We start from the raw sequence: 14,492 nt of genomic DNA on the forward strand, positions 1-14,492 counted from the left end.
TAAGAAAAGAATAAACCAGATATATACCTACCTATCTAATTTCGTAATCCTAAATAATACCTACCTTCATCAATGTACATTTCATGCCATTCGATACCCGGATAATTTGTTCGTTTAAATTCCCATGGTAGGCACTTTGCAAAGATGCCAGACGCATATTATTTTAATGTGTCTAACTTTGTACCAATATTGGAAATATATCAAGTCTAGTAAGAGAAAATAGAAGCTTCGGGGAGGTGGACGTGAGTAAAAAAACAAGAAATGACCAGTCGGGTCATTTCACAATGTGTTCAGACGGGCATGCGATACTGTTCTTGTAAACTCGACGACCTATCGTTATGTAATTCGCGATGTGTTTAAGATAATTATGTAGGATAAAAATTCTGTATAGTGGGGTAAATAAAATATTGTTTAAAAAAAAATCCAGATACCTGCATTCGTTAATATATATATTGAAACGTATGAAAGCCGACGCGTTACAATCATTAAAACCTTCACCGTGATATACGCGAAATCGTCGTCAATTAATTTTCGAAATGTCGCTTCGTGTTATTGTAAGTACTACCTACATCATAATATATACTTAACAATAGTTTTTGATTTTGTTTAGTGTATTTTTTCAAATTTACTCGCGTGTTTGAAGATTTTTTAATTTCATGTGCGGAATATGTTCTATTTTGTGTCTCAGTTATACCTACTTACCTACCTATACCTACCTACTATTGTGACACGTGCTTAGTTGATTGAAATTTTGAAACGAACGTAAAACAAATACCAAACAATTTTTTAATCGGTGCCACATTGAACTGAAATGTTAAGAAGTGTGGGAAAGTCATGCACTACCTAATTTAATGGAAAATGCTGCTACGTATGTATGTATGTATTTGCGTCATACCTAGTTGGAAAAGATAATTCCAAATATAATTAGCATGCTTGATCTTTTAAGTATGAAAAACTTATCAAGATAGAATTGCTATTGTTTTTCAAGAATCAAATTCAGTTTTCTGAGTTGAAAATAAAAAAGAAATGGTTTTACGCAATATAATTTTCAAAAAAGGAACTAAGTTTATTTAAAATTTTGAAATTATTGTTTACTAGGTAAGTAGATAATTATCTATCAATATCTTATTACTCACTTTTGTAACTTTTGATTCCGAGACAAATTTTTGAAGCCATTTTTGAGCAGATTGCTTGAATCAACGCAAACTTTCAAGCTTATGATAAGACCACAATACTACAAAATGGTCGACCAAGTTGAAGAGGAAAAAGGAGGTGAAGAAAATTTAGTTCATAGGAATACCTACCAAAATTTCACTTTTTGATGACAATATTTTCAATTTTTTTTCAATTTTCAGGTTACTCAAATTAGTCAGTTTTTCACTTTTTATTGTTTATATTTTACGAGGCACTTGAACGTACCTATCTCTTATATGTACACGGAAAAAAAAATTATGGATAATTTTTACTATTTCAAACAGTAACCGGATCCCATTCAAAAATATTGCGATTTTTACTATGAGATTAGTAAATTTTACTATGAGATCAGTAAATTTTACTATGAGAGTAATAAATTTTACCTAATTCTATAGGTAAAATGTATTTTTTGGCTGAGTAAAAATCACTATTATTTTTGAATGGGATCCGGTTACTATAATGAAATAGTACCTAATTTTTTATTAATTTTTTTTTCGTGTACTTACTCCTTTTGAATTCATACTTTAGAAAAGGATTTCATCTTTGTGGTCATAAACTGAAGATTTAAAGTCTTAATTTTTAGTGTATTTTGCGGAAATTTGTACTTAATTGTATACTTTTTATTATTTTCATCAACGTTCACATTACCTAGGTACCAATTTATCACATTTACTTACACTATACAGTATACAGCGTGTACAGAAATATCAAGTAGGTACCTCTCAAAAAAGTTTTATGTTAAATAATTCGCTTGGTCACAGTGAATAATAATACGTAGTTATAGCACGTGATTGATTGTTGGATTGAGGAGATTACATTTCACGAATCATATGCATCTTATTTCACGTTGCTAACCTATATTTTTAACCAAAAACTTTCTGTGGGGTGCCTACTTGACCTTTCTGTGCATCTTTTTTATCGATAAAGAGCCAAATTTCCACATTTTTTAAATTTTGAAATACAGAAATTCTGTCGCGCCGTGTCATCATTTCTTTTCTGTTATTAGGTAAGTAATTTTTATTCGAAACATGTTGTGAAATAGGTATAGTGATGAATAAAAAAAATATGTACCAAAATTTCATTTACATAATAACATTACATTTCCCTGATTCGGTTTTGCATCGATGCAATAGAACTCGATAAATTTTCTTGATGATCGAAACTCGGTGGCACAATTGAACGATTTTTCGAGGCACTTTTGGAAAAGAATTAACTATGTATGGATCATAATTAGATAAAAATTTTATGGCACTTTTTAGAAATTAGCTTGAAAAAATTTATAAAAAATAAAAAAAAAAAGCAACAGCTTTACACTAATCTCCATCGGGGAAAAAAAATGGAAGTTCGCGGATAGTAAAATATGAACTGGGTCGAAATTCTAAATAAGAATTTATTTGTAGGTACCTATGTATCATCCCACCCTGCTTTGATGTGATTCCACAAGTTTTGTTGGTCAATGTTTTTATACACTGAATCTTGAGCCAGTATCACCCACACAATGCCTAAGAAATGCTTAAAATATCTACTTCGTGTACTTATGTAGGCCGAGTTCATCTTTTTTACGTAACTTCTACTATAGGTACAACAGTTTTACATTGGTATAATATTTCAAAAAAAAAAAAATTATTGTCTACATAGATTGCTTAACGAAAAAGTCGTTCGTCGTCGTAGAGTAGATGTAATAGACTATGTGCCTACTTAGGTATAAAAATTCACACCAAGAACATAAATTTTAATGTCGATGTTCTGTAGACAAATTTTTAGGTCGGCCGCCTGCTTACTTACCTAATGCAATAGTAATAGGTGCGCAGATTATACGGTCGCTTACACTTGCGAGCATTTTCTGAAAAGCTGAACAACTAATCAAGTGTGATGAAGTGCATTATGCCACTTTATAGAGTGATTTCAATGTCATTGCTTTATTTTCGTTTGGTACCTGTAGTTTGTTGTTTAATTTATCAAGTTCAAAGTCACGCATGATGCGAATCGTATGGGTATGTGTAGTGCGTGTATGTACTTAGATGTACGTTCGCTAGTACATTGAACTTACCATTAGGTCAAGAATCGTGTAGGTGCAAAAATATTACTTGCAACTGTGTAACGGAGAGATTTATAACTGCAGGGCAGGTTCAGGTTGTCTTTATCTGCGTAATGAATATAATGATGACCGTCATGTTACATATAAATATAAAACACAAAATTTTCAACGTACCTAGCATTATCTACATGGAACACATCATGAAAACTATATCTATCTATCTAAGTTTTCTTATATGTATGTGACGAATTATTTTTCTGGATAAATAAGTATGATTTTAGGAAGTACCTACTTGATGTTTAAATCCTGGCACATAGTCTTAACATTCACTTATCTATTCGTGAATAGGTATATTCCAATTTCCAGTCACGCATTGAGTCGTGATTGATGCGCGTGAACGAGAAACTTATTTATCATCATTTAAAATGGAACAATAACTTGGTAAATCGATTGAAGATCATTTTAAATTGCGTAGCCACACGTTTTAAATGCAGTATTATTTATTATTATTATTATTTTTTACATCAAACGTTAGGAGTGATAAGGTAGGTATACTTATTTAGGCGGAACGACTGCTTTAGTCGTTCTGCAAATACAAAATGTCCAATCAATCGTAAAGGTCTCCAGATTATTTTACCTATAGTTGTATTCTATTTTGACACTCGTTAATTGACGTTAAAGAAAGAAAAGGAATGAGTATTTCAACTGTAAACGTACTTATAACTTGTGTAGCTAAACCTATGCAGGTTGTCCCATCAAACTCGGAAAATCTCGTATCTAATAACAGCCTACCTGTAGGAATCAGGATCATAAATACGGAACTATCAAAAGAGGAGTTTATCCTGAAATGTGAAAAGGTGATCAGAAATATTTTTGATGACTGTTTGAGAGATCTCGCATCACAGATAATTCAAGCGATAAAAACCTTCAGGCCGGGGCCGAAAAAAATCGAAAAATCGTCTTAAAATACGTATTTTGGCAAGTGCTAAGTATAGGTACAAAATAAAATTTCGATATTCGAATCCGAAGGGTTTTTAAATTTTTAAATTTGGTTTGTGAAAAATATCAAAATTTGATCAATTTAGGAAAAGAGCTGAAACATTGGCCTACGGCAATTTCGAGCAATTCTGGAGTCCTTACTTGGTGCTTTAGCCTTAAACTAACTACGTACAAACGAACTTTTTATTTTTCCAATCCAACAAATGTCTAGTGAGAATTAGTATCAGCAGGAATAATATTTTGGCAAAAAATGCTTACAATTGATTAAAAGGGCCAATAATACATCACAGCAAGTTTGCTCGGGCTAAATTTAATTTGGGCCATAGTTAAGTAGGTATTTTACAAAATGTACCGGCAAAAACGCATTCTTAAATTTTCGGGAAGTGCCCGAATGCCAAAATCACCGCCGCGCAATTTTAATTTCGAATACCTAGAGACGAGATACATATCTACACACATTACAGTATTCTTCAATGGTCGAGATTTGTTCAAAAATCATACAATTTCAACGTCGGTTAACACCATCAGTTCAATAGGTGAATTTATGCAACGAATTTCCAGAATTGATTTTTGCTTTTATCTCTTAAACTTTACAGTGTTATACTCTGACTATACCTAGTGTCACATCACATGCTCGCTCTATAGCTAAACCAGGAGCAATATTTTTCGTTCGGATTCTTTTTTTAAAATAAATCACCTTTACCTCCCATCTACCCCTCCGCACATGTTATCTATACCATACTTGAGCATTGTATGTACTTATATTTTTTAATTATTTCAGGCTCTTTGCATTCTGGCTGTCTTAGCCGTTGTATCCGCCTCACCAGTTCCCAGTGGTTGGGGTAAACAGTAAGTATTACTCTCTTAAAAATATAAATTCATTTAGAATAAGTATGTATTTATTACCACTTAAAAGCCGAACGATCATCGTGTAACTCGCAAACGATAGTTATAGGTACATAAATGCTTAAACACGTGCCGCAAATACATTTGAAAAATAATGCTTTTTAAAAACGATACCTACGCGAAATTAATCGCTTGCACAAGAATGGTCTCACACTTGTATAGGTATTTAATTAAGCCAAACAATTTTATAGTCAAAGTAATTTACATGTTATTACCTTTTTCAAGAAAAAATAATTGCCATTAATCGCTATACTTACCAAAGGATGGTATTACTGTTTCCTCGCTCAATTAAAAGTCTTCCGGTAATTTCGGCATAATTTTCAATAAACACAACTTTAATATTGGTAGGTACCTAAAATGGCGAACCTGTTTTTATTATTTAGGTAGGAATTGGCATTTATGTGTCAGAGTTTATCGAACTGTCAGAAATAGGTATGTAATGTAGGTACGCATACTTACTCGCTGGAAAAATTGATCATGATGTATGACGCGATATTACATAAAAATATAATTATATTTGTTCAAACGATATCCAACATGAAGGTAAAGTGAAACTGCACCGTATAAAAGTAAAACCGGTTGACGTGTTTTTGTACGTTTCTCATCGGATTATCAAAAATGTTTTTCCGGCTGCGCTCTTTTGATATGTGATCTGTTTTGGCGGCAAATCGTACAAATTATCGACGTCCGATCGATCTATTTAACGCCGTGATGTCTATATTTTCGCATTGATAAAAATGTCAATAATTTACGTGACATGTTAAAATGATGTAACGAACAATTAAGATACCTACGGATTTTTAAATCGTATCAAAAGAAATTAGGTACCTATCGTATACGACTGTTTCGTTGAGTTTTCCGTTATTGGAAATATGCGTCGCGAATTCGCGAATTGAATAAGAAATAGGTATTTTCGATGCCTACTCGGATTAATTTACGCAATAAATTGTAATATGTACCACCAATCAGTATTAGGATGTAAATATTTTTAAATTGGTAGGAAGGATAAAATTGAGAAATTTTTCCAACCAGTTGCCTATTCTAATATTTGAATTTGTCTCTGTTGCAGTGAACATCACATTATTCATGTGCCATACCATGTTCACCACGTCCACCACGTGCACAAAGTTCCGATTTACATAAAATCTAAGCCCATTATTATTAAGGAACATAAACCAATCTACATCAAAGAGCACTCTCACACTGACTGGGCTCCAGCTAGTTCCGGATGGTCTTCTGACTGGACTCCATCTTCTAGTGGTTGGTCATCAGGTGGATGGGATTGGGATAAATGTAAGTGACACGAATGCGCGGGAAATTTACACATATCTATAGCGAGAATGTTTGAATAATTAATGTGCGAGTATCTTTCTTTTATTGCAGAAACACGCGTCGAAGAAACGAGCAACTAAATGAGAAAAATGAAAATGACTTGTATGTTATTTGAAGGAGAGGAAATACGATGTACATATAGACCTATCCATAGTAATGTGTCATAATTAGTTACCATCTTTGGTCTACCTGCATTTTGTTTTTTGTTTTTTTTTTTGTACTTTTATATTATGATTGTTTTTTTTTCGAGCATACCTCGTACGCTTACCTACCTATCATCGAATTTTTAGTATTATAAGTACTATGATTATCATCATCTCATTAAATTTTAATTTTGTATAGCCTACCTATTTACCAATGTAGACCTATTGTATTTACATGTACATAATATGTTAGATGTGCTTACAATTTATACCTGAGATGTTACCAACAATTTCTTGACGAGTGAGACCACAATATGCCATTTAAAATAAAATGTCCATTTTTTATAATTTTCTATTTTTGATGTTTTTATTTCAAAATACGAGTATTGTTAGTCAAAAATATCATCTAATTCCATTCCGAGGAATACTAAAAGGAAAATCCAAAAAGGTAGCGTGACAATGAAGAATAAAATTTTCAAAGGAGCAAAAATCATTGAAAATAATTCTCCGAGAGGATTAAAGCCGTACCCCCAAGGATGACCGTGATGACCGTAAGAGCCATAAGAACCAAAAGGACCGTTATTGTATCCGTATCCGTAGTATGGTGGAGGATAGTAGTATTTATGTTTATCTCTTGCTGCTGCAGACGGCTTTAGAAATGTTTTTTCCAAATAATTTTTCAACGATTTACCAAAATTGAATTGAGGAGCTTGTGGGCAATCGCATATGAGTTTGGTTCCAGTGAGATTTCGAGCGCATTTGAATACACGTGAGTTTTGATGACGTCTTGGTTTTAATTCCAAAGTTTGCGCAAATGGAAGATAACTTTTTATCGCATTTATTGTTTTTTTCGCATTATCTATCTTTTCATAAATCTCAAGGCACGTTTTTTCGCAGAATTTTTTTCCATTCTTCGTAGCGATTAATTTTCCGGATTTGTTGATTTTTGACTTGCATTCGACTGAAATGTGATAATAAATTGAAGACAGAACGTTAATTAATAAATATTGCTTTTTAAATTAAATCTGTAAAAAAAAAAAAAGATTTTTTTAAAAATGTGGTGAAGAGGGTTCCACTACAAATCTTATTCAATACATTAGATGGTCTTAATTGGTGTGTGACCATCGACTAGCTCCCTTTCATCTGATAAGTATACTTGAGTAGCCAACCCATGCTGAACACAAGTAGGATAGCTTGCCTATCTTTTGGATTGAAGAGAATGCGTTTTTTAATCTTATGTCACCTTATGAGCTACATATAATTACCTAATACGTAGAGAATCGTCCTTCATTGCCCGGAAAGTAGCAAACTATGTCTAATTTTTTTTTTCGCAAATGATATAATAATAAAGTACCTCGTTGATTAGGAAGGACTTCTGTCTCTGTACGTATTAACGATAAAGGAACCAAAAAAATTTGCTCTTTAAATTTCTAGTATGTATGATTAGGTATCTAAGTAACTATTCATAATTATTCTCAAACTAATTTTTTTTTTATTGACAACATTTTCCCGTTTATCTGAGGAGTAGGGATACGAAAATTCAAAATGTTGCATTGGAAGGGGAGAGTAAATCGTTATAGAATCGAATAAAGACCATTTTTGTGAATTAAAAAACGCTCTATAAATGAAAATTTTCCTTAAAAATTTAAGAAAAGTGCCATTGTTTTCATTTTTATCCCGAATCTCTATTCAACAATTCACAAAAAGTAGAAAGATTACAAACTGACGCAAATGAGATAGGAAGTGTTTTTTATCGGAAAAAATCCTGATAATTTTTAATTCCTTACAGATAGGGATTGGTTAAATTCTTTTCGCTTCTTGGCATTTTATTTTTGATAAATCACTTTTACCTCAACTCGGATTGAGAATCACTGAATAACCATAGCTTTTGATCTGAGAAATTACAGTTTTACAAATTTTGGGACATCTTATTCACGGTACCTAGGTAGGTACCACAAATCGTTGGCATTTTTAATAGAAACAATGAAAACCTTCATCAATGAGTGCATTACGACAGTATAGGTACTTGGCACTTTCATTTTGTATGTAGGCTATGTACCGTGTGACGGAAGAGGGGACAGGATCTTCATCACAATTAGCCCTAAACATCTGTACAGAAATCAATGGCCTTTCTGTCGCATAAAGCACATTTTTCCGAGTAAGATTTTCTGTAGGTATCAAGTTTCCTATATTTTTCAGGCAGGCAATTCGTTCGAATTAAGATGGTCTTTTTTGTGGTGCAGGTGCTAATCTGAGTTTGCACTCTTTTTCTGCAATTCAAATGTATTCGAGCAAATTGAAGTCCAGACCATTAGAAAACACTGGTTGATATGAATTTTATGATTATAGGTGAATTGTTAATTATTGGTACCTACTCCATACCAGGCATAGTTTTAAACATATTCAGCACCTTATTGACAGTGTACTCTTTCACTGTGTCTGTAATGGATTGAAAATATCCTCTTGATTCCTCCGAAGCTCGTTGTCCTTCGTGAATTTCATTTTGCAGCTCATTTTCTTCTCCTAATGGAACACCGCGCACAAATATTAGGAGCGTCGACACACAACACACTGTTCTCACAATTTTCATGATATGTTGAACCGAATTTCTATTCGGACGTATACAGTACGTACCTCTGTAGTCTGTATATGTAACAATAGCAGAGAAAAAATTAAGGATTTTTTAAAATACATGGTACACATAAGGTGGCACGTCATCGTCATGGTTCAAACATATGGTTGAAGGAATAGCTATACTCTCGAGTCAAAACCAATTACGCCATAATTTATGGCTTCATGATGAGGTTGTTTTTTTTTTTTACTTTTCTGTAGAATCGAAACTATAACATTTGTATAAGCAACTAAGCAGACCGCCTTTTTACTTCAGAAAAAGAGACAATCTTACTGTCGTAAATGGCTAAATGCACGCACAGCACACTGGCATGTATCTGGAAGTTTGCTGTAACGGTGTCCAGTGCAAGCAGCACGAGTATAAGTATACCGGCTACCTATACTACCTGCATAGTTAAGGATTGGAGAATTGTAAGCAGCAATTAGGGAAGATAACTGCGCAGAAAACGGTTCATTCCAAAGTGAACCGGAAAGTGAATTGCTTACCATTAAGTCAGCAAAAAATTGAATATCTGTGGCAAGGGAAGGACGACGCGGTTAATTTACAAATTTTTAATATTTTAAATTTTCAGCGTTTTCTCATCTATAAAAACTTTCACTGTGTTTTTTTTTAAGTGTTTGTAATTGAAATATTTTAGAAAACAATTACCTAATAAAACAAGTTCTAAAATTATATAAAATGCCTTGCTACTTTACATACTTATTATTATACGTTTTTTTTTGTTGGTCAAATCATGTCCAAGGGGGACCTGGCTATATAGGTAGGTAAAGGTACCAGGTACCCATAAACTCAAATGCAAATACCTACATTATTAATTTGGAAGCACCTGAATATGAACTTTTTTTTGTTTTACAGTCTTTATCTTTGCAGAAAAACGGGCGCGGGCGGTTTTCAATGCGATGTTGAGTACAAAAAAAATTCGCAGAATAGATTTTCATGTTGCGTTTGTTCGTTTTCTTAATTTTCCAAATAATTTAAAAGGGATCTCGTAGAAAGATTTTGAAGTTTTTTTGATTTTTGTTGATTTTTCAGCTAGTGTTTTAAAGTGCTCGATAACAGGATCACAACGTTTCATCGTTTCTTCATACCAAATCTCTGCAATGATAAGAAATATTGGACATCATTAAAATGACGGAGGAAATTCAACTTGTCCTTAGTGAATACAGTGTTATAATGAGACTTGATCTAATTGAGTATAGATAGGTGATTTTAGGTAGGTATTACAAATCACAATGAATTTTTAAAATCAGTATTTCAATCATTTTTGCGTATTTTGTCATTGCATTGCAACTTATTACATTTTAAAACCAGAAAATAGGGTGGTACATGAAAATGGCGAACTTCGGAAAATAATTTTGACCTCCTAAGAGCTTTTTCGAGCGAGTCCATACTCCATAAGCCATAAAATCTATGAAAACAGTGATAAATCGCCTTCCTAATTGAAGAATCTTTTCGATTAACAAATTAAAATTAATGTTCTGAAGACCATTAGAGAATGAAAAACCTGTGTCAAGTAGGGGGGGGGGAGACATTGACATGTTTCCTGAGAAAATAATTTCAACCCCGGATTGGACTATGAGAGAGAACTGTAAATAGTAGGTACCTATGTTCCAAAAATATTTAAAACTGCAAATTTGTTCCGTTTAGGCAGTGGTGCCAGAGATTATTGACAAAACTTTTACTGCGGTAAATGTAAACAATATTATTGTGCCTTTAATTTCCAAATTAAGAAAATTTCAAAAGAAACTGAATAATTTCTTCGAGTGCATTACGAAGGCGATGTGTATCTTTCCGATCGACGATATTGAATCAGTTTACCATCAATGGGATGTGAAATGCGTCCATGATGCTGATACTTATGCTATAAAAAATCAATTAAGAAATTTTCTACAAAATATTTTCGATGTTTTTTTAGACAGCATTTTCTTGCACATTGACTCAGTTTATAAATAACTTGGATCAGATCTGTAGTCAAGATCTTCTTGGAAGAGGAGGGATAAATCATAAGTTGACAAATTAAATTGTTAAGAATGAAAAGGTTAAAATTTGAGATAATTTTTTAAAAATACTTCATCATTTATACGATTAGTTTATATACCTACTAAGTAGATAATAGAAGAAAAACTAATACTTACTCAAACTGAAACTTTTCAAATAAAAATGGACTAAAAACCTATAAAGCAACAAAAACACTGCTTGATTTTTGTATTTTTTATGTAAAATTTTCGTCCGCGAAATCCTTTGACTTTACGCCAAGGGGAAAGGGATTCCAGCTCGAAGTACCCCCTCCTCGCTACTATAGCCTCAACTTACGATTAGATAAATGAGTGTAAATGATTCGAAAATTAAAATTTTACCGCTTAGTTCTTTGATTTCTGGAGCGTTTCCACCGTATTCTTTCGGTAATATTTCTTTGGGCACGTGTTCGTAAAACTCACTCAAGTTTTCTGTGTGGTAGTAATTCTGTTGAGAAAAAAATAATTATTAAGTATGTCTACGTTGTGTGAATCAATCTACAAAACATAATTAAGTAGGAATAGGTAGTTTTATACATATTCTTAACACATAGAAGGCTCAATTTTTTTACTGCTCGAGTATAATTAAAAACTATTTATATAGGTGGATAGATAGATATACGGTATTGCAGCTTTATAGGATAGATAGTGTTTGAGAATGGTAAACAGGTAATCGGGTATTAATGATTTTTATTAATTAAAAAAAAAAAAAACAAAGAAAGCAAGGAGCCAAAAACTGTTTTATCGGCCGTAACTCGTTTGCGCACATACATTGATTCGGAGTTAGGGCCAAATCAAGTGAAGAAATCAAAATCAGCAACATAAAAACACCATGCAGGACACAATTTCGAAATTTCAAGAATTGAGCACTTTCTCCCTAAAAGGCCCTCAATTTGGGGTGAGGGGGATGTCATTTGATATCGAAAGTTGAATCAAGAGAAGAAATCAAATTAGCGACCCCAAAGAACTAGATTTTCACACAAATGTCAAATTTTTGAAATTTCAATAAATTACGCCCCCTCTAAGCATTGGAGTGTGATCAACAAAAAAAAAATCAAAATTAACGACTCCAAAAATCAAGTCTTCCATACTAATGCCGCAATTTTTGAAATTTTTAGAAAATTTAATTCCCTCCGAAAGTCTTAATTTTTGGGGAAGGGACTATATAATTTGGAATCGGAGGTAGAGAATCATGTGAAGACAAATCAGCTACCCCAAAACCCTATTCTTTCGTACCTACGAGTATGTCACAATTTTTGAAATTTCTCGAAAATGGAGCCCATTCCTTCTATAAAGGGCTCAAATGAGATGCGAAGGAGATTTTCATTCTCAAGCCACAATTTTCGAAAATTCAGAAAATAGGCCCTCTGATAAAACAGACAGTCCTAAGCCTGTGGAGCTACGTTTCCTGTGCGCAAACGAGTTACGGTTTTTAGAATATGTATTGTATGTACATAGTTCGAGTTTCATAAAATTGTATCGCAGGGAAAGGGATAGGCTTTAGAAAGTCGTAACTTAATTTTCTGAAACAAGATTTTGTGAACATTTGAAACTTTTTAATGTAAAAATTCAAAAGAGTCATGAACTCATCGATGATTGTTTGATCATTGATATTGATATCGTTAATAATTTTTAAACATTAGGTACCTACTTATGTGAATGTTCATTGAAATAAATTTGTGAATTGCATAGGTACTAGGTAGGTAGGTAGGTAGGTAGGCAGGTTAGTTAGGTACTTACAACTTTTTTCAATTTTTCATCCAAGATGTAATTGGCTAAATTGACGATGTAATGAGAATACAGTGGCATATTGATGTGATGTATTTCAGAACACGATAAGAAAGCAAAGTCCTGTTCATAAAAAAATGTTGTCAACCAATAGCAGTAAGCGTAGGTAGAAGTACATAAGTACATACTATGTACCTACCCATTCAATAAATTATGCAGTCTCACTCTGTCATAGGCACACGAATACGTACTTTCCAAGTTTTGTAAGCTTTCTGAAGCGCAAATATATTCAGTTTGAATAAATAACTCAATGAAATTCCCGAATAATCAATAACGCAGATGACTTTTTTCCCTAGAAGATCTTCTTTTTGAAGCGTTTCAACAGCAAGAATGAGACGCATTTGGCCGTCCATGAAATTAATATCTTTATCATAATTCGTAACTTTAACTATTATAACCGAATGCTCAAATGGATTCTTTTCGGGTAAGAGACCTCCTGCTCTGTAAATTAAGGCGATTTTAATATAATTCAATGTGACTCGAAAAATAAGATTTTTACTGTTCAACTTACACCATATCGTATGAATTTCTTAAGTTTTCATAAATATTGTCATATCTGCCATACTGAGTTATTACTTGACTTCGTTTCTTATAGTATAGACTCAAATTTTTCTTCACTTTTGCCACATCACATCCGAAAAATTTATATTGAAGTCGAATCGCGTATTCATCTGCGAAAACCATTATACTTTCAATTTGATTTCAACGAATGTTATAGAATGAGTATAACTTTACTTCGAAACTTACTTTCTTTATATTCCGGGTTTGCATTATTTTTTTCAACCCACTGGCAAATTTCACGTATAATTTCCTCTTCTTTTTGCGACTTTGAATCAAGAATCTTCATTGTAATGCTTTACTATTCAGTTGGAGAGATGTATTGCGAAATGGTCGATTTGATAACAACAATAATAATATAATCAGATACTCGTGAAATTCACACTATAAAATAAAAGTCCGCAATTTTTCGATAATGTCCACTCGTTGCACTTGACATTCGCCACGGCATGGCAATGAATGAAATGAAAAAATATTCGTAACATCGTTTATAACAGAAATCGTAGCAGAAATTTCCATAGTAAATTAGGTAATCCAATTCGTACTTTTTTAAATAAAGAGGAATTTCCAAATTTTAATTGAAATATTATACTCCATTCTTTATATCGATGGCAATGAACTAATTACTATCACGAATATGGAAATGTTTTGTGTGATAATTGGCTCGAGCGATATTTGTTTTTGCACCTGATCACACCCGCTTGGCTTATTTACATTTATTGCTTGAGGAAGAAAGAACTTATTCGAGGAAATGTGGAGCTTATTATGACGGAAGTACTATAATTTTATTTAAGGTTAAAGTCACCGAAATTATGACATTGATTTTTAACTATGTTCTTGACTCGTGTATTTTCCTAGGTATTTTTTGTGGAAAAAGAAAGCAAAAG

General features: G+C 32.7%; 3 protein-coding genes across 5 annotated transcripts; 1 reads left to right on the forward strand and 2 right to left on the reverse strand.

Annotated features, from left to right (window-relative positions):
* The first annotated feature begins 409 nt into the window (after positions 1 to 409).
* LOC135832035 (uncharacterized) lies at positions 410 to 6,960 on the forward strand. 2 transcript variants are annotated; one of them, XM_065344999.1, is made up of 4 exons: positions 410 to 554; positions 5,013 to 5,080; positions 6,207 to 6,430; positions 6,521 to 6,960. In XM_065344999.1, coding segments are annotated over exons 1-4 (312 nt in total). In that variant the 5' UTR covers positions 410 to 536; the 3' UTR covers positions 6,523 to 6,960. The 2 variants fall into 2 exon arrangements, with proteins under 2 accessions (XP_065201071.1, XP_065201072.1); XM_065345000.1 differs by lacking the exon at positions 410 to 554 and adding an exon at positions 594 to 876.
* LOC135832034 (uncharacterized) lies at positions 6,704 to 9,202 on the reverse strand. The gene is made up of 2 exons (XM_065344997.1): positions 8,995 to 9,202; positions 6,704 to 7,573 (listed from the first exon to the last, which is right to left on the reverse strand). The coding sequence occupies exons 1-2, from the start codon at positions 9,200 to 9,202 to the stop codon at positions 7,002 to 7,004; spliced, it is 780 nt and encodes a 259-aa protein (XP_065201069.1). The 3' UTR covers positions 6,704 to 7,001.
* LOC135832033 (retinaldehyde-binding protein 1-like) lies at positions 6,704 to 14,220 on the reverse strand. 2 transcript variants are annotated; one of them, XM_065344996.1, is made up of 7 exons: positions 13,795 to 14,220; positions 13,559 to 13,718; positions 13,239 to 13,488; positions 13,000 to 13,110; positions 11,602 to 11,707; positions 11,380 to 11,417; positions 10,200 to 10,339 (listed from the first exon to the last, which is right to left on the reverse strand). In XM_065344996.1, the coding sequence occupies exons 1-6, from the start codon at positions 13,892 to 13,894 to the stop codon at positions 11,410 to 11,412; spliced, it is 735 nt and encodes a 244-aa protein (XP_065201068.1). In that variant the 5' UTR covers positions 13,895 to 14,220; the 3' UTR covers positions 10,200 to 10,339; positions 11,380 to 11,409. The 2 variants fall into 2 exon arrangements, with proteins under 2 accessions (XP_065201067.1, XP_065201068.1); XM_065344995.1 differs by lacking the exon at positions 11,380 to 11,417 and having other exon boundaries at positions 6,704 to 10,339; positions 13,795 to 14,216.
* Positions 14,221 to 14,492: the final 272 nt, after the last annotated feature.

Source organism: Planococcus citri, chromosome 1, assembly GCF_950023065.1.
Source record: "Planococcus citri chromosome 1, ihPlaCitr1.1, whole genome shotgun sequence".
Lineage (NCBI taxonomy): Eukaryota > Metazoa > Arthropoda > Insecta > Hemiptera > Pseudococcidae > Planococcus > Planococcus citri.